General features: G+C 49.8%; 2 protein-coding genes across 12 annotated transcripts in view; one reads left to right on the top strand and one right to left on the bottom strand.

Moving 5' to 3' along the window:
* Window positions 1-5702: 5702 nt before the first annotated feature.
* Window positions 5703-23049, bottom strand: part of TMEM176B (transmembrane protein 176B) — a 28093-nt gene continuing 10746 nt past the window's right edge. The window contains exons 1-7 of one of the 11 annotated variants that reach the window (XM_037735677.1): window positions 15003-15100; window positions 10774-10982; window positions 8378-8488; window positions 7965-8021; window positions 7505-7735; window positions 6469-6591; window positions 5703-6036 (exon numbers count right to left, since the gene is read on the bottom strand). In XM_037735677.1, coding sequence (XP_037591605.1) covers window positions 5944-6036; window positions 6469-6591; window positions 7505-7735; window positions 7965-8021; window positions 8378-8488; window positions 10774-10977 — 819 coding nt within the window. In that variant the 5' untranslated portion in view covers window positions 10978-10982; window positions 15003-15100 and the 3' untranslated portion in view covers window positions 5703-5943. The other 10 variants (XM_037735681.1, XM_017520590.2, XM_017520576.2 and 7 more) reach the window with 10 other exon arrangements.
* Window positions 14756-19076, top strand: TMEM176A (transmembrane protein 176A). Its single transcript, XM_017520537.2, has 7 exons — window positions 14756-14843; window positions 15536-15724; window positions 16190-16300; window positions 17365-17421; window positions 17585-17800; window positions 18319-18429; window positions 18783-19076. The coding sequence occupies exons 2-7, from the start codon at window positions 15551-15553 to the stop codon at window positions 18810-18812; spliced, it is 699 nt and encodes a 232-aa protein (XP_017376026.1). The 5' UTR covers window positions 14756-14843; window positions 15536-15550; the 3' UTR covers window positions 18813-19076.

Genomic DNA, 23049 nt, shown 5'->3' with positions numbered 1-23049 from the left:
TCCTGTTTATACTCTGAATGGTTTCAAATCCTTCAATAAATATGCTGCACAATAGCCTTGAGATTATCCGCATGGCCTCGTGCCAGGGCCATGAAATCATGGCCATCTGTGTCTGTGCAGTTTCACCACCAAGAATGAGCTGAGCACAGAGACAAATAGCTGTCAGCTTTTCCAAGTAAACAGAAGCAGAAGGGAGGAGTGCCACATCTGGCTTTCTACAGAGCATAAAGATTCAGACTTCTAAGGCTATTCACAGGAGGAGAGACCGGAGAGGAAGGGCAGGGGAGATAGGAATAGAGGAATGGGGCCGGGAGAGAGGTCGGTAGACGGGAGGCCATCTTCCCTCAGAAGCTTGGAAACTCCAGGGGAAAAACACGGAAGTTGCCAGGCAGAAAGAGGCCATTTTGTGCAACAGCAACCAGGGAGTGACGGGAAAGAAAAAACCACCAAGGTGACATTTGTCTACCAGAATTTTAAAAAGGGAAAAGAATTACTACTGAATCTGCCCACAAAAGGAGTAACTTAGAGGCACTGAGGTACAAGATTATACAATCTTCAGCTAAGGAAAATAAGTAAAGATGCCACTTTTTACTTTTAATTTCAGTGTTTCTTACTACTAGAATTCTTTTTTTTTTTTTCTTTTGAGATAGAGTCTCACTCTGTCGCCCAGGCTGGAGTGCGGTGGCATGATCTCAACTCACTGCAACCTCCACCTCCCAGGCTCAAGGGATTCTCCTGCCTCAGCCTCCCAAGTAGCTGGGACTACAGGCATGTGCCACCACACCCAGCTAATTTTTGTATTTTTAGTAGAGATGGGGTTTCACCATGTTGGCCAGGATGGTCTCTATCTCTTGACCTCGTGATCTGCCCACCTAGGCCTCCCAAAGTGCTGGGATTACAGGCACGAGCCACTGCGCCCGGCCACCACTAGAATTCTGTTGTAAAATTCCAAGGTTAACAAGTTTATGAAAAGAATGAAAGAGATTTAATCCTGTATCTGAATTCTCTCCTGCAAACCACCTTGCTGTAATAGTCATACCAGTGCCACTTGAAACGTACAGAGCACACATAGTGCTAGGATCTTGTGAAAATGCAGGTTCTGACTCGGCTGGTCTGGGGCGAGGAGACTTTGCATCTCTAGCCAGCTCCCAGGGTTGCCCAGGCAGGCCAGTGGATCACACCTTAAGCAGCAAGAATTGAGACCACCCACTGTCTGTCCAAATTTTTCTTTTACAGAATATAGAAGTGACAAAAAATCAACTTTTTCCCTAGTCTCTAAAAAAATTGTTGCTTATTGAGTGAATATTTATTAATAACTCCTAGGAGGGTGAATACAAGAAAAACATGGCCCCTGCCTTCCCCCAGTCCATGGAGAAGCTCAGGATGATGGGCCCATAAACTGTGCCATCTTCCCTCCCCTCTAGCCTAGACCAGGCGTGTCCCGTACTACCTGCTCTGCTAGTGCCAACAGATCAGCACTGTGCCATCCCATGGGGGGTGTGACCTGCACAGAGAATCCTGTGCCCTGCCCCCAAAGCCCTCACAATGAGAGAGCAGGATAGAGTTTCTACTACTCCTTCATTCTCCCTGGCCAGTCTCTCCCTCCTTCACCCCATCTGTTCCAGTGACACATCCCAAGGAACAGACATGCCCAGTTTGAGATAGGGCAGCTCCTGCAAAGCCTCACTCCATGGTAGCAGAGTCATCTGCCCTATGTGGAAACAGAAAGACAAGATTTCAGAAGAGAGTGGCAGGAGACACTCTGCTCCAGGGGAGAGAGGACACTCAGCAGGAGCTATGAACGTCATCAGGACGAGATAACGAAGACTTAAGTGGCTCTTGATTTCCAAGTATTTCTACTTCCTCTTTTTGACCGTATAGCTGGGCCCTCGATGGAAAGACATTTCAGAAGCCTCTCTCTGCCTCTGACAGTTTTGGCTGAAATCCAAAGCAGAAAGCAGAAGCTGCTCTTCCTGGCTTGTTAGCATCTGAGCTCCCGGAAGAGATTATACCAGAAAAGCCTGGGAGATTTACTGGAAATTATGTTAGAAGAGACTGTGCTAGAATTGCCTGTGATTATAGAGATGACACTAGAAGAGATGTATTTTGTGAGGACAAAGGTGGTGGGGTGCCCCTTCAGGCAGCACTTAGGGAGTGAGGAGATGTCCTGTAGACCCTCAGGAGTCAGATGTGGAGGGAGGGGAGAGGCTGGCGGGATCGGGGAACACGAGGCAATGGTGGCCTGAGGATGTGATGAGACCTCAGGGTGATGTGCCAGGAACACCAACCCCTGGGAGCTGCAGCTCTCAGCTGTGGCAAAGGCAGGTGTGGTCCCACACCATGAGAGGCACCCCTTTGTGGGGAACCCGGGGGTTCCCCAAAGGGCTCCTCAACAGTAAACAGGGAGGGGATTTTGAGAACACAGTGCTGTGGCACACCCGATCCCCTCCCAGGCTGTCCCAAGCTGTCCCCATCTCCTAGTGTCTGAGTTTGCTAGGGCCCCTGTAACAAAGCACCCAGTGAGGGGCTTAAACAGCAGAAATTTCTTTTTTATTATTGTTATTATTTTTTTAAGAGACGGCGTCTCGCTTGTTGCCCGGGCTGGGGTGCAGTGGCTATTCACAGGGGCGATCCCACTACTGATCAGCACGGGAATTTTGACCTGCTCCGTTTCCGACCTGGGCTGGTTCACCACCCCCTTAGGCAAACTGGTGGTCCCACTCCCAGGAGGTCACCATATTGATGCTGAACTTAGTATGGACACCAGATCGGCATAGCACACTACAGCCCAAAACTCCTGGGTTCAGGCGATCCTCCCACCTCAGCCTCCTAATTAGCTGGGACTACAGGCATGTGCCACCATGCCCAGCAACAGCAGAAATTTCTTTCCTCACAGTACTGGAAGGCCGAAGCCCAAGATGAAGGTGCCAGCAGAGTTCCTCCGAGGCCTCTCCTTGGCTTCTCCCTGTGTCCTCCTGTGGCCTTCCCGCTGGGCTTGTCAGTATTCTAATTGCCTGTCCTCATAAAGACATCAGACATATTGGATGAGGGCTCACCCCAATGACCTCATTTTCACTTAATTACCTCTTTCAAGACCCGATCTCAAATACAGTCACATTCTGAACTACTAGGGGTTAGGGCTTCTGCATGTGAATTTGGAAGGGACACAAATTCAGCCCCTCACGCTCACGTCCACCACCTCCCACCCTTCTCCAGAAGCACAGAATGAATGGTCTCCCCCCTGTCTCAAGGGCTCTGGTACTCTCCAGGCCAGAGGGCCAGCCTTCTGTCCATTCTACAGTGTAGATTAAGATCTTTGTAGATGGAGTCCTGAATGTCGATATTTGGGACAACTAAGAGACACCCCCCTGCCCAACTTTGGCCACTGTTCCTTGGAGGCAGGGTGGCGAGTGGGCAAGTGACTCAGTCCTGTCAAATGTACCCACGGACACTGAGGTGTGAGCAGCCCTGCTCACTTTGCATTCTCATGGCTGTCCATGACATGAACTATGGCAAGCTCAGGGTGCTCTGCCCCTGAGTGTCTGCTGCTTTGCATTCTCCTTTCTCATGTTGCTCGTCTTCCTACAGTTCTTCAGCAAGCATAAGCACACCACCTTCCTGCCTGATGCATCACTAACTTGGCAGTCAAGTAATATTCATTCTTTGTAGTAAAGGGTTTATGCCTTGCCTCTTAAGCAGACCGTAAACTTGTTGGTGTCAGAAGCTGTCTCAAGTCTGTGTGTATCATAACCCTGCACACAGCAGGGCACAGTAGTCAGGAACAGTGAAGGGTCTGAGGTCTAACTGTACATGTAGGTCAGCAAGTCAGTCTACCACAGTTGCATGGATGCTGGTAGAAGCCACAAAACCCTGAGTTGTAACAAAGAACAATTCATTATACATGGCAATAGCAGTGGCCACAGTAGCAGCATTTTTGCATGGGTTCAATAACCCCAGTTCCCACAGGCAAGACAAAGAGGCATTGCGGGTGACACCAGCACACCCAGTGGGCTGGGTTCTAGAAGAGGAGCCCTGAGCTTAAGGAACCTGATTCTTTTATAGCAGGCAATCATACCTGAACACTATTGGTCCAGGAGACACTATTTTCCAAGGCTGCCCACTAGGAGGTGCGAACATCTTTGAAAAGCCAGTCAGTGCCACTGCTCATGAGATGTGTGGAAACATGAGACCTGGAGAAAAGCAGCCATCCACATTTTTTGATGGGTTGAGCATTTCCTGGAGCCTGGCTAAGTGGGGCCCGATAGGCACTTGCCCTTCTAATGCGGCTCTTTCCACATTATCCACTTCAACCCTGCGTGGCTTCTGGGCTCAGCCACTTTACATTTGCCTGTTTAGCAGAGAATTGGGAGCTTCCGTGATGCCATTGCTGGGGGTAAAATAAATGTCGAGGTTCAGGAGGTTCTAAATTCCTCTGAGATTCTAATGTCTTCTTTACCGGGGGCTAAAGGTGGGGATTGGAACTGCAGTGGTTCTCAGCCCAAGTTTTTCCACGTGATGATTTATGGGCTCTGGACCCCGAAAAATGAGGAAACCAGCTGGCTTCACACCTGCTGCTCATCCAAGGTTGCCTCCTCTGGGGAGGGATTCTTGAGCATTCCACCCCCTCAACCACGAAACAGAATGAAACACTCCCTCCACTGCAAGCTTCTACATCAGGACCAGCTTTGTGTGTAAAAAGCCTCATAGTAAATATTTTATGGTTTGTGGGCCAGTCTCTTTAGACTCCTAAGTTCTGCCTTTGTAGCACAAAAACAGCTACAATGTGGAAACAAATGGGCATGGTTGTGTTTCGATAAACTTATCTTTACAGAATTAGATGGCGGGCTGGATTTGCCCCTCAGGCTGTAATCGGCTGACCCTGTCCATATTCTGAACACACTTCTGTCTCGAAGGCTTCTTAACAAACCTCTACGTAAAGCACAGACTGCTGAGGGTCCCAGGGAGAGCAGCACTGCAGCACTGACCTTGGTACAGGCCTCCACTCCAAGTCCTGTGCGGGAGCGGGTCTCACCCAGCACAGCAGCTCTGCGCCTCCGTGGCACCCGCTCTGCCAGGAGGAAGGGGCAGGTCCTGCCGTCTATCAGCTTGGATCTGAATACCCTCCCTGTGGGGCTGCTCAGTAATGAAACTGACTTCATGGAGATTTCACAAAGCCCCTCCCAGCTTTCCTGACCTTCAGAAACGCTTACATCTATATATTTGTTATATCTTCATATATAAAGAAAATGGAAAAAGTCAAAATCAATTTGTTATCATTTGCAATGAAAGAAAAGAAGACTAAGAATGTGTTTATGTGTGTGTGGAGAACAGAAAAGAGATGGAGCCAACACTAATTACTACAAAACAAAAAAAGAGAAGGGAAAGAAGACAGGGAAGGAGGGGGCCAAAGTCCCATTCCATGCTCCACACAGTTCTCTAAAGTCTGCAGGCCGAGGCTGCAGGACCCTAGACAATCTTGGCAGGTAAGGAGATTCCAGGCCCAATATACTTCCTTCCATTTTACCCTGAATTGAAGAAAACCATAAAGGGGAGTTTTGCTACCTGGGATGTGGAACAGAACATAATTAGATTTAGTCTTCTTGGGACCGTGTTTCCATGAGATACATCAGCTCCCATTTAACTTCATACATATTGACACAAAGAAAGGCCTCTCAGAGTACACAACGTGTGTAAACCACATCTTTCTGGGCAAAATTGCTTTTCTGGATTGTTTATGTTTAATCAGCATTGGGGAAAATGCGACAATATCTGTTACTGGACTTGAGAACCGCAGAGTGGGAACAGCAGGTGCCAATGCTGTGGGGAGAAGAAAGCAGGGGCTGGACAGTGGCCACAGAGGAGGCAGTGTGAGGAACCAGGCAGTGGGGGCCCTGGGCTGGCCCAGACAGGGACATGCAGGCACCCGGTGGGGTCTTTGGCAGCTCACAGGACCATGGCAGGGGGTGGCTGCTCCCTAGAGGGAGAGGGGGGCACTGAATTCTCCCCCAATAGCCTCTTCTCTGATCCTTCCTCATCCTGGAAAAAAAAAAAAAGAAAAAGAAATCCTTAGGGGAAAAGGGATGCAGGCGGAGTTAGAGTCACAGAACTCAGAAAGCAGAAAGAGGAAAGGAGGAGGGAAAGGAAGAGGTGACAGGAAAGCAGATCAGGCAAAAAACAAGGTGGCAGAGGAAGGGGAGTCGGATAACACCTGGGACAGGGCCGAGGGGAGTGCAGGGGAGATCAGGGCAGGGGAGGGTGCAGAGAGGCACAGGGCAGCAAGAGTTGACCCAGGACGCTGGTGACTGTCACATTCCCCAGACAGCAAAGGGGAGAGCTGCATATGGAAAGAAGCTGAGGGGGACCAGGCCCAGCCTCGGGTTCGGGTGCCCCTGGCCCCGCACTCCTACCTGCCCCACACCCTCAACACCCAGACCTGCACTGCCCAGCGGCTTCTCCCCAACAACTCACCAGGGGTGGGGAGCTCCTCCAACCACACAAGTTTCGAAGACCCACTCCCAGGGAAGCCAAGGACACAATGACCTTCAAGATACAGACAGCCAGGAAGAGGGCACAGATTGCTGTGAACAACCTCTGGAGATAAAGGAAGAAAAAAGACAGTCAGCTGTCAGCTGCTCCAGTGCTGCCCACATCATCACCCTCTCCACCCACCCAGGCGCTGACTCTCTCCAGCCTGCAGCTCCCACCAGAGCTGACTGTGTTTCCAGCCACAGCTTCCATCCCACTGGCTTGTCTGCAGAGTGACCTTACCACTCCCTGTCAAGAAGTGGAGTCTATTCCTTCAACCTCTAGAATCTGGAGGGGCCTAGGACAGCTTTGGCCACAGTGAAAGTGACACTATACAGTGACAGGGGTAGTGGCCCTTAGCTGGCCTGGCAGCTTCCACTTTCTGCCTCCTGAAATGCTCACTACTGGGGTGCTCCCCATTGGAGCCCAGTCTCCGTGCTGTGAGAAGCCCAAGCCACATGGAGAAGCCATCACAGGCTCTCACTGACACCCCTGCCGAGCTCTGAGTCATTCAGCTGCATCATCTCATACCCCCAGCCTCGGCAAGTGCTTGGATAACTTCACCCCCATCTGACTGCAACTGCAGGAGAAAACCCGCAAGTGACGACTGCCCATCTGAATCCAGCCAACTCACAGTACTGTGAGAAAGAATAAGTTGTCATTTTAAGCCACTACATTTTGGGGTGGTTTTTAATTCAGTAATGAAAACCTGGGATACCCACACACCAGGAAAACCAGAAGGGTGGCCCACTAGCTCCTCTATGAAATGTCTCCTCTTTGTTCTTCATCCTCTTTGATGCAGAGAATCTTCATGTCATGAGGTCTGAGAAATATCTGCAGCTTACATTAAAACCTTGTGAACAAGACCTGGCATGAGGTCCAACCTCAAAGTGCCTACATCTCTATCCTCCAGCGTCCCCAGCTCCCTGGGAGCAAAGAGCTGTGGTGGGTCTCTGAAGACCGGACTCTTCCTGCTCACCCTCAGCAACTGCATGTGATCTCTACAGTCTATCTTCTGCCAACTGATCTCTTGACTTGCTTGTCGCATCCATCCGTACTCAGGGGTAGGGATGACAGGGTCCGGGAAATCACACACAGTGTCGATGTAGGAAAGGTCATTAGTTTGCCAGATGAAGCTGTTCACACAGAGAACAACAGCAGCCACAGCTGTAGCAAAGCCTGCCAGAGTGAGCAGGCTGGATATGTAGCCCTGGAAGAGAAGGAGGGTCAAGACACAGGCACTCTCAATCAGTGGAAAAGTCATGAGGTTCCCGCCTCAAACCCATCTCCTCTTCCGCAGCCCCTGTCCAGGAAACCCTCTCCTCCCCTCCAAGAAAGACCCCGAGATATTGGCAACCGAAAGGCATAAGACATAACAGAGCAGAACTCAGGAGGGAGATAGTGAACAAGGTGGAGGAGGGAGGGTGTCCAAGACTCACAGCAAGTTTGCCCCGGCGCTTCTCATGGACAATGGCCCCAGCTCCTGCTGCAATCGCCTGAAAAGAGAATACACCAGAAAAAGGCCTCCAGTTTACTCTTCTGAATTGATCTATTACCACCCTCCCACCAACGTTCCCAGACAGTCAATGTGAAGCAGGATCCCTGGGACAAAGAACTCTGACACACAGACGGGACTCCACCTACACCTGCCCCACCCCTTCCACCTGTCTTCAAGAGAGCAATGGAAGTGACAGGGTTTTATCCACACCCCAGGGAAGCTTCCTCATGGCCAAGGGCCATTTGGCCCCAGGGGCTTTGGTCACGTCCCCAAAGCCCCAACCTAGATCCATAAGCGCCTTCTTGCCCATCACCACTTGCCTCCCATAGGGCTCACAGCCTGTTCCTTACTCACCGCAGATCCCACCCAGAAGGCACAGCCTGAGGCACGAAGCACAGTCCAGGGCCCCAAGCAGAAACACACTCCAAGGACACAGCTCACCAGCCCCAGCAATATCTGAGTTATCTGCAAGACAGGATGAGAAACCAGGCCCCTCCTGTGAGCCCCCGTGCCCCAGCTGCCCCAGGAGCAACTGCCTGGCTCCTACCTAGGCAGCTTTCCTCTCCTTTTCCTTTGCCTTGACCTCTCTGCAGCTCTGATTCTGGAAGGTTCTGTCCCCTTAAAATCCACGAAGCAGCACTGGCCTGGATCTCCCCTCACCCTTCTCATAGGCTTGGCTATTTATCCTTCATCACTTTTTCCCAACTTCAACACTTTCTCATCCCACCTGAAGATTCCCACTTTTTTCTCCCTTTCTCCCTCAGAGGTCCCATTGTCCCATCCAAACCCCCAGCCTGACCTTAGCTTCTGCCCTATCTTTTCTCTTCAGATCCAAGCAAATACTCTTGAAGGCTCTGTGGCAGACACAAAGATGTGCTGCTAAGACCCCCTTCGAGAAAGGGCTTGTGTGATTGATTGCTGAGCAAGCATAGTTGTCAGCTCCTTCAAGGTCACCCTAATCTTTCAAGCTGAAGACACACGCTGGGGAGGGTCCCCCAGCCAATGATTAAGCAAGACAGAGGCTCAAGGGCCATGTCCACCTCGTGTGGAGCACCTGCAATGGGCAGCCTTTGCCTGGGAGCTCCCTGCTGGGCTGGCAGAGTCTGTAATGCAGCCTGACAGTTCTTCCTCACCAATCATGCTCCCCTTCTCATTTTATAGGTGTCAGACTCCAATAAGCCATTCACACACCCAACTCCGACTCAGAAGAGAACTCCTTCCTGGAGAACCCAACTATTACCACCTGCACATCCTACTGGCATCTCAGATTTGTCACATCCAAATCCCACACCCCTTCACCCCACCACACACACACACACACACACACACACACACACACACACGTCTCTCGAATTCTGCTTCTCCTTTCAGGGCTCTGATCTCCTAATCACCCACACTCAAACCTCTGCGTGTTGTGGATGCCTTTCTGCCTTTCTGCCCCAAACCCCTTCACTCCCATGCCGTGGAGAGCCACAAAGGACAGGGACTTCTTTGTCTCCTCACCATTCCTGTATGATTATGGGAGTGCAGACCCTTGATCCTTCTCGTCTGGATGCCTCCTGACTCTGAGCAGGTTCCTGCTCAGAATCCATCTACAACCTTCTCTCTGTCGAAGCTAATTCAGGACACACTCCTCACCTGGCCTTTCAAGGTTCTCAGCAATATGGCCTCAAATCACCCAATCATGAAGCCCATTCTCTCTACCCTTAACCATTACAGATCTTGCCCTACGCCTTCTGGCCTCTTTGCCTTTGCCCCTGCCATTCGTTAACCTGGAATTCTTTTTTGTCCATCTTCCAGCTCTGTCTATACCTATTCCTTCTCCATTCAGGGTTCTTCTGCCTCAAGGATATCAGATGTGCTTTTCCCTCGCCTGATATACTTTAGTCCCAGCCATTGGTATAGCTGCTGTTCCTTCTGAAGGACACTGAGCACTTTTAGGTACAGCCCAGGGATTGTCTCTGTAGTTTGGCCTGAAGTGCTAAACACATTGTGTTACACCTATAGGCTCTCAATCCATGTGGAAATGAAACTGAATTAACAGCCTTTAGGCTCTTGTTCCTGTTGCCCCACCTCTGGCTAAGACCGACTCCTCTGTGTCAAAGAAGAGGTCGATTCTTCCTTTCCATCCAAATTTCTGTGGGGAAACTTACAACTTTTTCTTACACAAGATGAGATATAAATAGTGATTTCTCATGTCCCTTTCATGGGAATTCAACCCACTTTCCTTTTTGTGCATCCTATCGGAGGAGAGTTTCCATGATGAAAGCTGAGCCTGCAAATGGGATCATTCTTGTCACACTCAACTAAAACAGAGTCGAGAGACCAGGGGCAAAAAGCACTCAGGGCACAAAATGTTGCTCCCAAAATGTAATTCTCTGCAAGCCAGGGTGCTGCAGCTGCCTGCCCTAACCCGAAACCAGCTTTACCTACAGCTTCTGAGATTCCTTGCTACAACTCTAGGACTAGTTTTACCCACACCATTGCTCACCCACCAGAGCTTGCCCAGCTCCCCAAAGCCAGTGATCTTTCTTGGAGGGCAATATGTAACATTTCTCCTTTTTATGAACCTCTGACCTTCTCTTTGTTCTAATGACATACTGGAGACCACCTGGTCTGTATGTATATCCCAAATTGCAATTCTCTCCTTAAAGTAAAATGTTTTAATTTAGAAGATTTGGATCTATATTTTAATTGACTTCATCACCTAGTTCATGTGCACCCCCAACCCCCCACCAGCCCACTCTTACCCCTAGAGCCAGCTGCTCATAACTTATCCCGGCTCTGGAAGGTACAGTGTCGCCAGGACGGAAAAGAAACTGCTTCAGAGAATCTCCGGCTTTTAGCAGTTGTGTCAAAGCTGATTCCTGGTGGATGTGGATATTGATGTGGGTGGGCTGGGATGGCGTAGAGGACACAGCAACACCATTCACGGTCACCATGTTTTGGGCCATCCTGCCTGCCAGGGAGAAGACACACAGAAGTGAGGTGTGGGAACCAGGTGAGGGAAAAATACACGGCATGAGTGAGAGGAGAGAAACTGTGTCTTTGTCAATATCCCAGTCGGGCACGGTGGCTCACGCCTGTAATCCCAGCACTTTGGGAGCCCAAAGCGGGTAGATTACTTGAGGTCAGGAGTTCAAGACCAGCCTGGCTAATGTGCCGAAACCTCCTCTCTACTACAAATACAGAACTTCTCCGGGCATGGTGGTGCATACCTGTAGTCCCAGCTACTCAGGAGGCTAAGGCAGGAGAATCACTTGAACCCAGGAGGCTGAGGTTGCCGCAAGCCAAGAACACGCCACTGCACTCTAGCCTGGGTGACAGAGCGAGATTCCGTCTCAAAAGCAAACAAACAAACAAACAGACAGTGTCTTTGTCAAGCTCCAACGAGTCTTTCCTTTGGAAATACAGATATCAATGTCACAGTGACCTCAGTTATTCAGTATATATGTGTATATATCTTCATACAGAATACTTTACACATACACATTTGAGAGATACAACAGGGTATATATACCTTTAAAACCTTATCTCTCATTTTTTCCCTCAAACACTATTTGTCTTGCAGATGGAAAGTAATATTATCAGTTTCTTATAAATCCTACAATGACATTTTTGCATACAAAAGTGTGAAAAAGTATTTCTCCCCACTTTTCCCACAAATACCAGCATACCACACACATTGATTTGCACGATGCTGTGTTCACATCATCATATGTTTTTAGAATAATCCTACATGAATCCATAAAAAGTGTCAACCTAAATAACAGAGAGAGGCTCTCCAAAAGAAAATGAGATTTATTCAGGAATAGGGCATTGCAATGGGGATATGCTTGCCATAGTAAATCACGTGCACATTCAGGGAGGTAAAGGAAGACAAAAGGTTTTAAAGAAAAAACAGGGAGACTTACATAATTGCTTTGAGATGATTATCCCTGGCTATAAGGACCAATAACAAGTGTGAGACAGTCCAGTCCAGGGTGAGACAGGTAGTTGCTGGTGAACGTCCTTGCAGAAGCACTTTTTTGTGTCAGATTGTGATGGCCTTTATGTAAGCTCATCATTTTACAGAGTTCTTTGTGATGATTTTGTTACCAGGTATTTACACAGGAGAATCCTGCCTTGTGGGCCTTCCCAGGCTCTAATTTTCAGATTTTTTTTTTTAAAACACAAGTGACTCTATTCTGATTCTGACAACTTTCACAAAAGCTTCTTCAGTCATTTGTGTCACTGCTTACATTTCCAGAGTATGAATTCCTCATAATTTATTTAAGTGGTTCCCTGGTGGTAGACATTTAGGTTATTTCTGATCCTTTTACATTGCAGACAATGTGGAATTGGCAGGGCAACAGGAAAGTACATTTGCAATTTTAGTAGATATTGTCAATTATCCTCCATGGAGGTGGTAGCAATTCATGTGCAGGAGGCAAACTCTTTTTATCTTTTTCATTTATATGGGGAAAATTGCATTCCACTGTAGATTTTCATCAATTCTATGTAATAAGATGTCCCATTTTAAATGTATATCTTAATGAGTTTTGACAGAGTTATACATTTGTGCAATTACAGCTACAATCAAGATATAGGACTTTTCTACAATGCAATGTGTTCCCTAAAGCCCCTCCCCAGTAAATACCCTCAACCACTGGCCACAGGCAACCACCGACCTGCTTTCTGTAACTATTTCCACATATATATTTTTTTTAGTCTTTATTCCCACGTATTTTTAATCCACCGTTCTCTTTTATCTTTTTTAGAGAGAGAGCTGGGGGTCTTGCTTTGTTGCCGAAGCTGATCTCAAACTCCTGGACTCAGGCAGTCCTCCCACTTCAGTCTCCCAAAGTGCTGTGATTACAGGCATGAGACACCACGCCTGGCCCATAGTTCTCTTATTATGAGTGAGGTTCATCGTCTTTTCATACATTAAGGGCCATTTTTATTTTTTCTTTTGTGAGCTCCCCGTTCACATCCTAAGTTTTTGTTTGTTTGTTTGTTTCTTATGGAAGTTCTTTATTCACAAAAATTACCATCTGTGATATGAGTTTCAAATGTTTCTTTACAATTTGTGGTTTATTTTTTGACCTTGCTTGTATTTTCATACAATTCAAGTTTCATTCTATTTATGGTGTCTAGCTCTTATACTTTTAAAGGACTTCCCCGTTTCAAGATTATAAAATAATTCTTCCATGTTTTCTTCTAAGTGGCTTTACGCTTTCAGCTTTCACTTTTAAATGTTGACCCATCTGGAATTTGGAAGTTGGAAGCCCAACCTTGGCCGTTGGGAGACACGGATCCCAGCTCTGTTGCTGTCATTCAGATGTTTAACTTCTGAAGGACATGTTCCATTTGTAGAAAATACATCCTCTTTTCCTCACTGATTTAAAATTCTCTCCTGAGCAAAAATGAAGCGCCCCTAGGAATGTAGGCCTATCCTAGTCTTTATATTCTGCCCGTTGGCATGTCTCATGGGTTATGCATCATTACCACAATTTTAATATGGAACTTAAAGCTAATGGGGCTGTTTCATGATCCCCTCATGGGGTTTTTCTTTCAGAATTGTCATGGCCATTTTTGCTAGCTTACTTCTTCACCTGCACTTTGGAATCAGCTTGCCTGGCTCTAAAATAAATCCTGCATAAGCAATTCTAATGGACATCCTGGCTAAGTATCACAGTTCAAATCCAATATTATTAACAATTCGAATAACACCTCCCATTCGTGCTCCACTTACTTTTCAGAGCCGTTTCTCTCTTTCACCCACCTGGCCTCCTTGGGGTTAGAAAGGACAGGAGTTTGACAATTCCGCAAATGCACAAAGTAGAGTCAGACTGATTCCCACAAAAGGAAGCCCAGCCCCAGATTCCAGCCAGACCTTCCCTTGAAGGCCCGGGCCCTGCCCTGAGCGTATCTCAGGTTCCAGCTACCTCCGGGCCCCCAGGACCACCGCTTCCCCCGCCCCACGTCAACCCCTAGATCTGCCTCGCCCCCTCCAGGGAAAGCGTCCGGCAGCCCCGCCACACCCTGGCCCCGTCCCAGGAGCCACCCCACCGAAGGGCTCCAGCCAGGGGCCAAGAGTTCGGGGAGGAGGAAGGTGGAGGAGACGCGCCAGGCCCAGGCCTCTCCTCCCGCTCTCCAGTCGCTTTTCTGGGGTCACCTCCTGCACCCTCCCACGCGAGTACTCGGGGAAACCAGGATGGAGGAAAAAAGGCGTCCTGTGGACAGGACGGGTCGGGGGCATGGCCCTGGGGACTCCTCGGGACAGAGGGTCCTGCGGCAAGAGGGTCTCCCGGCCCCACCCCTGCCTCACCTGCCGTCCTCGGGGAGCCAGCGGCCGAGCAGAGCCGGCAGGAGCTGACCCAGAGGGGGGGAGCGGCGGGAGGGCGGGGACGGCGGAGACAGGGGTGGGGGCTGCGGCCCCGCCCAGGCTGCACGGTTTCCCGAAACCAGCTTCGGCCTGGGGCCCGGCAGGGGGGTTCCGCCAGGAGGAGAGGACCCGGTGGGAGGAGGCCGAGCCCCCGCGCGCGCCCTGCGTTCCCACTCGCGCACACTTGCGCGCCAGCCCTGGCCGGGTGGGGCTGTGGGCGAGGATGACCCCGCTGGCCGCCCGCGCACCCTCCCAGCTCCCCAGAGCCCAGTGACCCACGCGCAGCGAGAGAACCTCAGACGGACCCCAGGGCCGGCCGCCTGCCGGGAACCCGAGGGGCTGAAGTTCAGCCCCACCCCCGCCTCCGCCTACCCCTCCGACTCCGGACACACTTTCCCTCCCGCCGCCGCCCCAGCCCTCCTGCCGCCCGCACGAAGGTCCCGAGGAGCGCAGGTGAGGCGGCGCCCCACTCCCGATGGCCCCCGGGCCTCCTTCAGCACGCGCCGAGCTGCCTCCGCACAGCTGGCGGAGGGTAGGAGGGACCCCCCACCCGGGGATGAGACTGCAAAAAGGGGGCTGCGGAGTAGGCCGGGTGCAGCCCCGGCCTCTGACCTCCCTCTGCACCGCCGTGCGGTCCTTCCCAGGGCAATGGGCAGCGTGAACCCGTCGGGCCTGAGGAGCCATCCCTGGAGCGGGAGGTCGGTGGGGTGGCGGGTGGAGGACCCGGGGCCCAGCTGGGGCGAGGCTGCAACCACAGGAGCTCCACATGCAGCCAAGGGGAGGCTGTGGAGGGGAGGCCACAGGAAGAGCCCGGGTGGAGGGGGTGAGGGGGTGAGGGGTGGGGGCGTGGGGCGCTGCTAGACCCAGACGCCAGAGCCCTTCGAGGAGGATGCTGGGGACAGAGCAGATCTGGGGCAAAAGGGGAGGTTCCCGCAGGCTCAACAGTCGCCACAGCCCCATCATGGTCATCAGCCCCCTCTGCTACACACACTCCCTTTGAGAGGGGGACAAGGTGTGGCCCTGTAACCAGGACAGCCATTCATTCGGTGACCCTGAGCCCCACTGGCCCCTGGCCTCCCCAACTCCAATGAAATCTACAAAAGTCTTCTGACAGCCCTTCCTCCCTGGTGTTTCCTTCCTAACAGAGGGTATTCCTGACCATGGGGACAGCCGACAGTGGTGAGATGGCCCCCGAGACCCCACAGCCCACCCACATTGATGTGCACATCCACCAGGAATCTGCCCTGGCCAAGCTCCTGCTGACCTGCTGCTCTGCGCTGCGGCCCCCAGCCACCCAGGCCAGGGGCAGCAACCGGCTGCTGGTGGCCTCATGGGTGAGTGTGGCGGCCTGCCTCATGGGGCTGCGGAAGGGACTCCCTAGTCCCCTCACAGCAGACCAATGTAAGGGCCTCCCTCCTGCCGCAGCAGCACCCTCTGCCAGCCTCCCTCTGAACTTAGGGATGTGCTTCTCTGGCCTTCTCAGTAAGAGCCTGGGGAGGGGAGGCTCTGGGCTCAGTGGGGTGTGGAGGTGCCACTGACCATGCAGAGAGTTCCAGTTGGTGGAGCCCTGAATCCATCCTCTCCTCTGGGTCAAACTCCAGATGGGCCACTCTCCTCTCTCCTTCCTCTCCCTTCTCTTTTCTCCTCCACCTCCATCTTCCTTCTCCTCCTCCTCCTCTTCCTTCTTTCTCTTCTCTCTCTCTCTCCCACCCCACCCTCTCTTTTTGGGGTTTTAGCCGTTAATCCCCGCAGGGGCAGGTCCTCCTAGGAGCCAGGATCTTGGGTCCTTTGTCATTCAGGTGGTGCAGATCGTGCTGGGGATCTTGAGTGGGGTCCTCGGAGGATTTCTGTACATGCGCAGGTTCACCCTCCTGGTCAGCTCGGGAGCTGCCATCTGGACAGGGGCAGTGGTGAGTAGAGCAGGCTGGTGCTCGATGACCTGTGGGAGGTGTGGGGACATTGCTCTCCTGATTGCCCTCCTCCAACATGGCACCACAGAATGCTGGCAGTCAGAAAGATCTGATCATCTAGGCCCATTCCCTGCCTGTACAGATGAGCAAACAGCGGAGGGCACTGGCGGCGTGTCCTAGTCACACTGTCCGCTCTCCCAACGCCTGCCCAGTGCTGCTCCCATCAGGCTGCCTGCCTCTCCCCGCCTCAACAGTAAATGTCAACTAAGGATCTAAGGACCTGCCCATCTCCGGATACTTGTGTTGAGATGGCGGAGGCAGAATGTGCAGATAGTATGCAAGCGCCCAGGAAGCATCACACTTGGTTATTCCCATTGTCCTCCACAGGCCCTGCACACAATAGGAATCCAGGAATTATTGTCAATAGATGGGTGTGTATAGTTTGCACAGGAGCTGGGTGGACTGGTCATGGTGCCAAACCCTCAGAATAGCAGTATAACGCACATATTTACTGATAATCACCTTCACCCAAACTATGGCAAAATACCTGGATGAGTTACAGAATTAGCCAAACAGGATTCAGGCCCACCTGTCCACTGGGATATACTAGATTTCCTGTTCTTCAAGCCCAGTTGAATGGATCGTTGGGCACTGTTAGGACAGGCTTCTAGACCTAAACGTGCCCACCCTGTACAGATTCACCCTTTATTGAGAGCTTCTCCAGCACCCTATGGCTTTATCTACAAGATCCCACCATCCCTGGAACTTTGATAAAGCACTTGCTGTTGTTTAAAAAGGAAGGGTTAGAGAAGGAAGAGGGGCTCACACCTGGCTTGACCACAGGCTCTTAGGCATCACTAAAGCAGGGCCTTCTGCGGCCTCCGGCGTTGGATCCTGGCTCCACCCTCTCAGCAGCTAACATTACCATGGATAAAAAGGCTTCGCATGAAACCTCCGGCCCAAGCAGAGTGTGCTGGGGAAGGGCCTGCTGCACAGAGTCTCTTTCGTGGGAGGGGGCTCGCATTCCCTGTGCTAAGCCTCCTACTGGCTCAATCTCTCCCCAGGCTGTGCTGGCTGGAGTTACTGCCTTCATTTACGAGACACGGGGTGGTACCTACTGGGTGAGTTCAGAGAAGGGCATGGGAGGGGACCAGGCTCAGCCTGGAGGCCACCCCAATCTCCAGCCCTATCACAGGCTTCTCTGGGACTTGCCCTCTTTTCCCCAGACTGGACTCTGGGAGAGACAGAATCACGAAGATTTCTCTCTGCCTCCTCCCTCCCCAGTCTCTGCTGAGAAGTCTGCTAGAGCTGGCAGCTTTCTCCACAGCCATTGCTGCCCTCGAGCTTTGGAACAAAGATTTCCAATACGGCTACTATTATGGCGACAGTTTGTGCCACATCTCTACCTTCAGTAACTGGTACAACACCCCAGCCCCCACTGACAGTCCAGAAGAAGTCAGAAGGCTCCAACTGTGTACCTCCCTCCTGGACATGCTGAAGGCAGGTGGCCAAGGGGAAGGGCAGCAGCAGGTGGGGCAGGGATGGCCTGCAGGCAGGCCAGGCTGGGGGCAAGAGTCAGGTTCTTCACCAGAAATAGGTGTTACAGCAAGCTTGATTATTGTCACCAAAGACAAAGCATCACACAAAACAGAAGTGGCTCCTGTAGTTGTGGGTATTAACAGACTAGCGGGAAATACAAGCATTAAAAGAATAAATGAACCAATACTGTAAGTGTGCAAAGATGTTAAATGCATGTTTTCCCTTGGTCCTCTCAAGTCTTAGAGGTTATAGGGAATCAAACCATGGCCCAAACCTGTCACTGTGCAAATGAGGACACAGGCCCAGTGTGCGGGGTTTCCAGCCGCGTTCCGCACACTGGATGCATTGACTTCACCTCTTGAAGCCACAAACTTGGAGATAAAGGGATAGAGATTGACCCAGATCAGCAAGGAGCATGGGGACAGAGCAGGAAGGCAGCTGTCATCCTGGTGCTTACAGCGTGGCTCCTCTGTCCCCAGGCCTTCTTTATTACCCTTCAGGCCATGCTCTTGGCTGTCTGGATTCTGCTGCTTCTGGCATCTCTGGCCCCTCTGGGGCTGTACTGCTGGAGAATATTCTCAGCCATAAAGGTGAGTTCCTCAAGTGTGTGCCTGTGTGTTTGGGGCAGTGGAGCTGCTCAAAGGAGACAGGAATGGACAGTTGACAGCTTGGGGGGGAGAAAGGGGCCCATGACACAAATCCCAAGTATTATCATGCCTGTCTTTCTACCCCAGTGGTGGCCCAGTCCAGAAAGCCCCTGTCCCCAACCAAGTGGTCTCCAAGCCAAAGAGCCCAGTAATCCAGGGAAGTCCATATCCGTGCTATGCCTTTGCATCAGGTACCACGCAGCTGATTCTGGTAGCTCACAGCTAAGCTGCCCTGGAGGAGAGACTCCACCCTTTCTCTCCCCCTGACAGTTGTCTTGCCCTTCCTCCCCGCTTAGAAAAGAGACAAGAAGGAGATGTTGGAATGAGTGGAATCTAGCCATGCGTCTCCTGATAATAGCACCTGGTGCGCCTGCACTGGGCATCCCTGCATCTGACTGCTGGAAGAAGAACCCGACTGGGGAAAAGAGACTCTCCAACAGCCCCAGTTATCCTGCCCCTAGGACCACGGCCACAGCCCTGCTCCAGCAGCGCTTGCCCATTCCTTGCACCCCTTCCCCATCCTGCTCTGCTTCATGCCCCCTCCTAAGCAGTCATGTGATAATAAACTCTCACATTATCATGCCCAGGTTCTTGCTTAGTTATTCCCGGGAATTTCTCTTGGCTGGGGGAGGAAGTGGAGAAGGAGCCGACAGCAAACCTCAGACACTCTTAGCTCCCCAACCTCCTGCCTCAGGCTAGAGTTGCTGGCCCTGGAGCTAGACCCTCTTTGAGGCTGGTCCGGTGACTGTAGGTTCAAAGGCCTAGAAATAAAGGATGAAGGGGGCTGAGACTCTGAGCCCACTCCCTATCACTGACATTTAAGAAGGTGAATGCTTGGCAATTTAAGAATTAGAATTTTTTTTTTAATTTTGACTGTCTGAAAAGATTAAGTAGACAACCTATAGCACATCCAGCAATAAAGAAAGGACATCCAACAATATGGCAAGATAGAAACCATTACAAATTGTCCCATAAAAATTCCTAAAACTGCTGGATAAAATATGAATCATGTATTTTTAAATTCATGACTATACTATCAATAAAAAGATGGAAGCCATCAAAGCCCAAAGTAGAAGTCGGAGCCAGAATTCAGAGAGTAGAAGCCAGTATCTGCCTGCATCCATCCCACAACCACCCATGTACCCAGTGTTCCACCTGAAGGGCACGCAGGGCTCAGCATGTAGTTGCATTCATGGCTAAGTTATATTACAGTAAAAGGATACACAAGGTGGGGGGGGCAGGGAACACATCAGGTGGACTCTGGAAGAATAATCCAGGCACAGGCTTCCTATTTCCTCCTACAGTGAGAGGCCGCACAGTAACACAGCAGTGTTTCTGCCCAGGGAAGCCCACCTAGGACTCCAAGACCAGGGTTTTGATTGAGAGCTGGCCACACAGGCAGCCTCTCCACCTGCACGGCTACTGCAATTTCAGACTCCCAGAAGAAAAGCAGGTGTCCATCTGAAATCACATTGTACGGTCCAGGCAAGCTGATAGAGTGGAATTTAGTACACAGGCACACAAACCACCTTATCAGCATAGGGACATTCCAGAAGCCCAATTCCTAGAAGACAGCAAAAGGTAGCAAAACCTGGTAAAGGGCAGCCCCCTGTGTTAACTCTTTCCTGCTCACTGCCCTAACGGCGTCTGCCCACCTCTTGCAACCCAAAACTGCACTTAATAACTATGTGAAAGACAGTAAATACCACTTAAACTGGAGAGTCACAGTGAAGAACCCAGTATAAATCTCCAATTTCAGAGAACAATTGGAGGGAAAAATCCACTCCATCAAGAGAGATGACAAGTTAACTCTTGGTGAAAGGCGTCAGATGAAGATTCATGAATATAAGCTGGCCCTAACATGGACTTAATGGACGGAATTCTCACTCCTTGGACAAACCCCCAAACCCTGAGAAAATAATTTAAAGGTCCTCAAGATGATAATGACTCCTGACACCTGTCAGAAACAAATGCAAATTCTGCCTGGAGAAATTTACCTTCAACTAAGTCCTTAAAAGATCTGCATGACTATACTTTTTAAAATGAGACATAGCAAAAAAAAAGGATGACGATTATAAATTACGTTTATGAGTAACTGCAATAAATACAAATGGATAAAATGGTCCATTTGAAATACAATATAGACTATTATTTTTATAAAACTCATCCATATGCTATTTACATGAAACACAACTAAAGCAAAGATACAGAAAAATAGTAAAAAGATGGGGAAAAAGATATACAACCAAATTAGTATGGCTCTATTAAAGTCAGCCTTTAAGGTTACAAGCATTCCTGGAGACAAAGAGGCCACTCATGGTCACTCATAGTTGTTCCCTCCTTCCTTACTAACAGAAACTCAGTTTTGTTTTGTTTTCCATTGCTACTCCCAGCCTTCCTTGCAACTGAGGATTGTGATAACCCACACTCCCAGCCAATGAGGGGTCGAGAGAATTCAATGGGAACAGAAAGAATTGGCTGGTTTCCCTACTGTCTCCCCTCTGCTTTCTCCCTTTCTGCCAGAAATCAGGACCCCTTACCTGACACTGGAGGAGCCATCTTGTGGCCAAGCGAGTAACAGCCACAGGCAGGAAATGATGCAAAAGACTAAGGAGCCTGGACCCTCAACATCATAATTGAATATGCCCAACCAATCCTGGATACTTACCTTTTTTTGAATTGTACTTTAAGTTCTGGGGTACATGTGCAGATCTTGCAGGACTGTTGCATAGGTACACACATGCCATGGTGGTTTGCTGCCTCCATCCCCCTATCACCTACATCAGTCATTTCTCCCAGTGTTAAACCTCCCCAACCTCCCCATCCCCTGCTGTCCCTCCCGTAGCCCCCTACTCCCCAACAGACCCCAGAGTGTGATGTTCCCCTCCCTGTGCCCATGTGTTCTCATTGTTGAACACCCGTCTATGAACAGCTCTATATGAGAAAAAATAAATGCCTTGCTGGCTTTTTTAAAGGAATTTTTTAAATTTACAATAGCAATAAAACTGTAAAGAACTTAAAAATAAATCTGGATACTCAAGACATTGGTAAAGAAAATCATACAACTTTATTGAAAAATATCAGTGAATACCTAAATAAATAAGAAGACATATACCATGTTCATAGATGGGAGGACTCCATTTTGTAAAGATGGCATCTCCTGCAAATTCAATGGAATCAAAACCAACATCTCACCAGAGTTTTCTTATTATTTGATTGGCCAATTCTCAAGTTGAAACAGAGGATCAAAGTATCAAGAATGTCAAAGAAAATTTCCATGTCCCCTGAAATCCAAATAAATAGATAGACAATACAAAGAGTCAAACCAGACTATAGCCCCAGTTGGCAGCGCTGTCCCAAGCAACAGGGGAATAAAGCTGGCATGGTGCTCTGGAAGAGTTCTGAACTTGCAGTCAGAGACATAAGCACAAACCTCAGCACTCTCACTTCCTAGCTTCTTGACCTTGGGTCAGCTACAAAAACTTCCTGAGCAACAATCTTTGTATTTGTAAAATGTGGATAATTATATCTTAAAAAAACCCAGGGCTAATGTGAGGATCAAACGATACCTATAATTCTAGAAGTGTCTAAAAACTGGATATCCTACAGTATGAATTCATCAAATAAATGTGGATTACTATCAAAAAATTGGGGAGAACAGAAAGTACTCACCAATCCCCACATCCTCTTTCCTCCTTACTTCAGAGGAAGTATAACAGAGTCCCCAGATGGAATATAATCTCCTTTGTTCAAACTTCTGGAATGGGCATGAGGAAAACCAGAGCTATATACATCATCAGTGGGACTGACCATACAGACACCATAGAAGGTGTGGTTCTCAGTGCACAGGAGCAGCATGAAGTAGCCTTTGGCAGAGACTGGTGTTGTTGCCCAATATTCATTCTTGCTTCCTTTATTTTTTGTAATAGGTCCTCTGGATAAAAATTGGACACATAGCTTCTTGGAATGGAGACTAGATTTCCCAGCCTCCTTTAGTGACTTAATTCTAGGTAATGAGATTTAAGAGGAAGTAGTGCGTGCATGTCCTGGGAACATCCTTTAAGACAGAGGTGCCCTTTGCCCCCATTCTCTTTTTTGATGCTTGGAGTGCAGGTGTGATAGCAGCACTATAATGAATGCTTATACTTTTATTTGTCTCAGTATTAATTTTGAATATTAACTGGACTTTCCCATACCAGCAGCAGGGCTCAGTCACCCTCAATACAGTTTCCAGTTCTATACTTCATACCCATTCCTCTGTGTGGCCAATCCAGATGGCTGCCTTATACAACTGCCTCCTGGTGACCAGCTCACTATGGAACAACTGGATACAGCCTGCCCCACTGGCCCTGCTGACCCCCACACCCTGCAGGGCCTGTGCAGACATGCAGCAGTGACCATCTCTGCATTTGCGTGGAACTCATGCCTGCTTGTTCTAAATCCACCAACCAAAATTCCCTGTGGGAAACCAATTTAGATCATGTCCTGCACCTAATAAAGGGGTCCAGTTCTCTCTCTCCCTGCCTGTGTTCCCTGACCTCCAGGCATGCTATGTGGCCCCCA

This window comes from Cebus imitator, unplaced genomic scaffold, assembly GCF_001604975.1.
Source record: "Cebus imitator isolate Cc_AM_T3 unplaced genomic scaffold, Cebus_imitator-1.0 Scaffold20, whole genome shotgun sequence".
Lineage (NCBI taxonomy): Eukaryota > Metazoa > Chordata > Mammalia > Primates > Cebidae > Cebus > Cebus imitator.
This window is presented reverse-complemented; position numbering and strand designations above follow the sequence as displayed.

Excerpts from the sequence above, each read along its gene's own strand:
- TMEM176A (XM_017520537.2), top strand. The coding sequence starts at position 15,551 with ATGGGGACAGCCGACAGTGGTGAGATGGCCCCCGAGACCCCACAGCCC. Across the intron at positions 17,801-18,318 it reads CCCTCCTGGACATGCTGAAG|GCCTTCTTTATTACCCTTCA; the intron begins GCAGGTGGCCAA and ends CTCTGTCCCCAG. Across the intron at positions 18,430-18,782 it reads GAATATTCTCAGCCATAAAG|AAAAGAGACAAGAAGGAGAT; the intron begins GTGAGTTCCTCA and ends CTCCCCGCTTAG.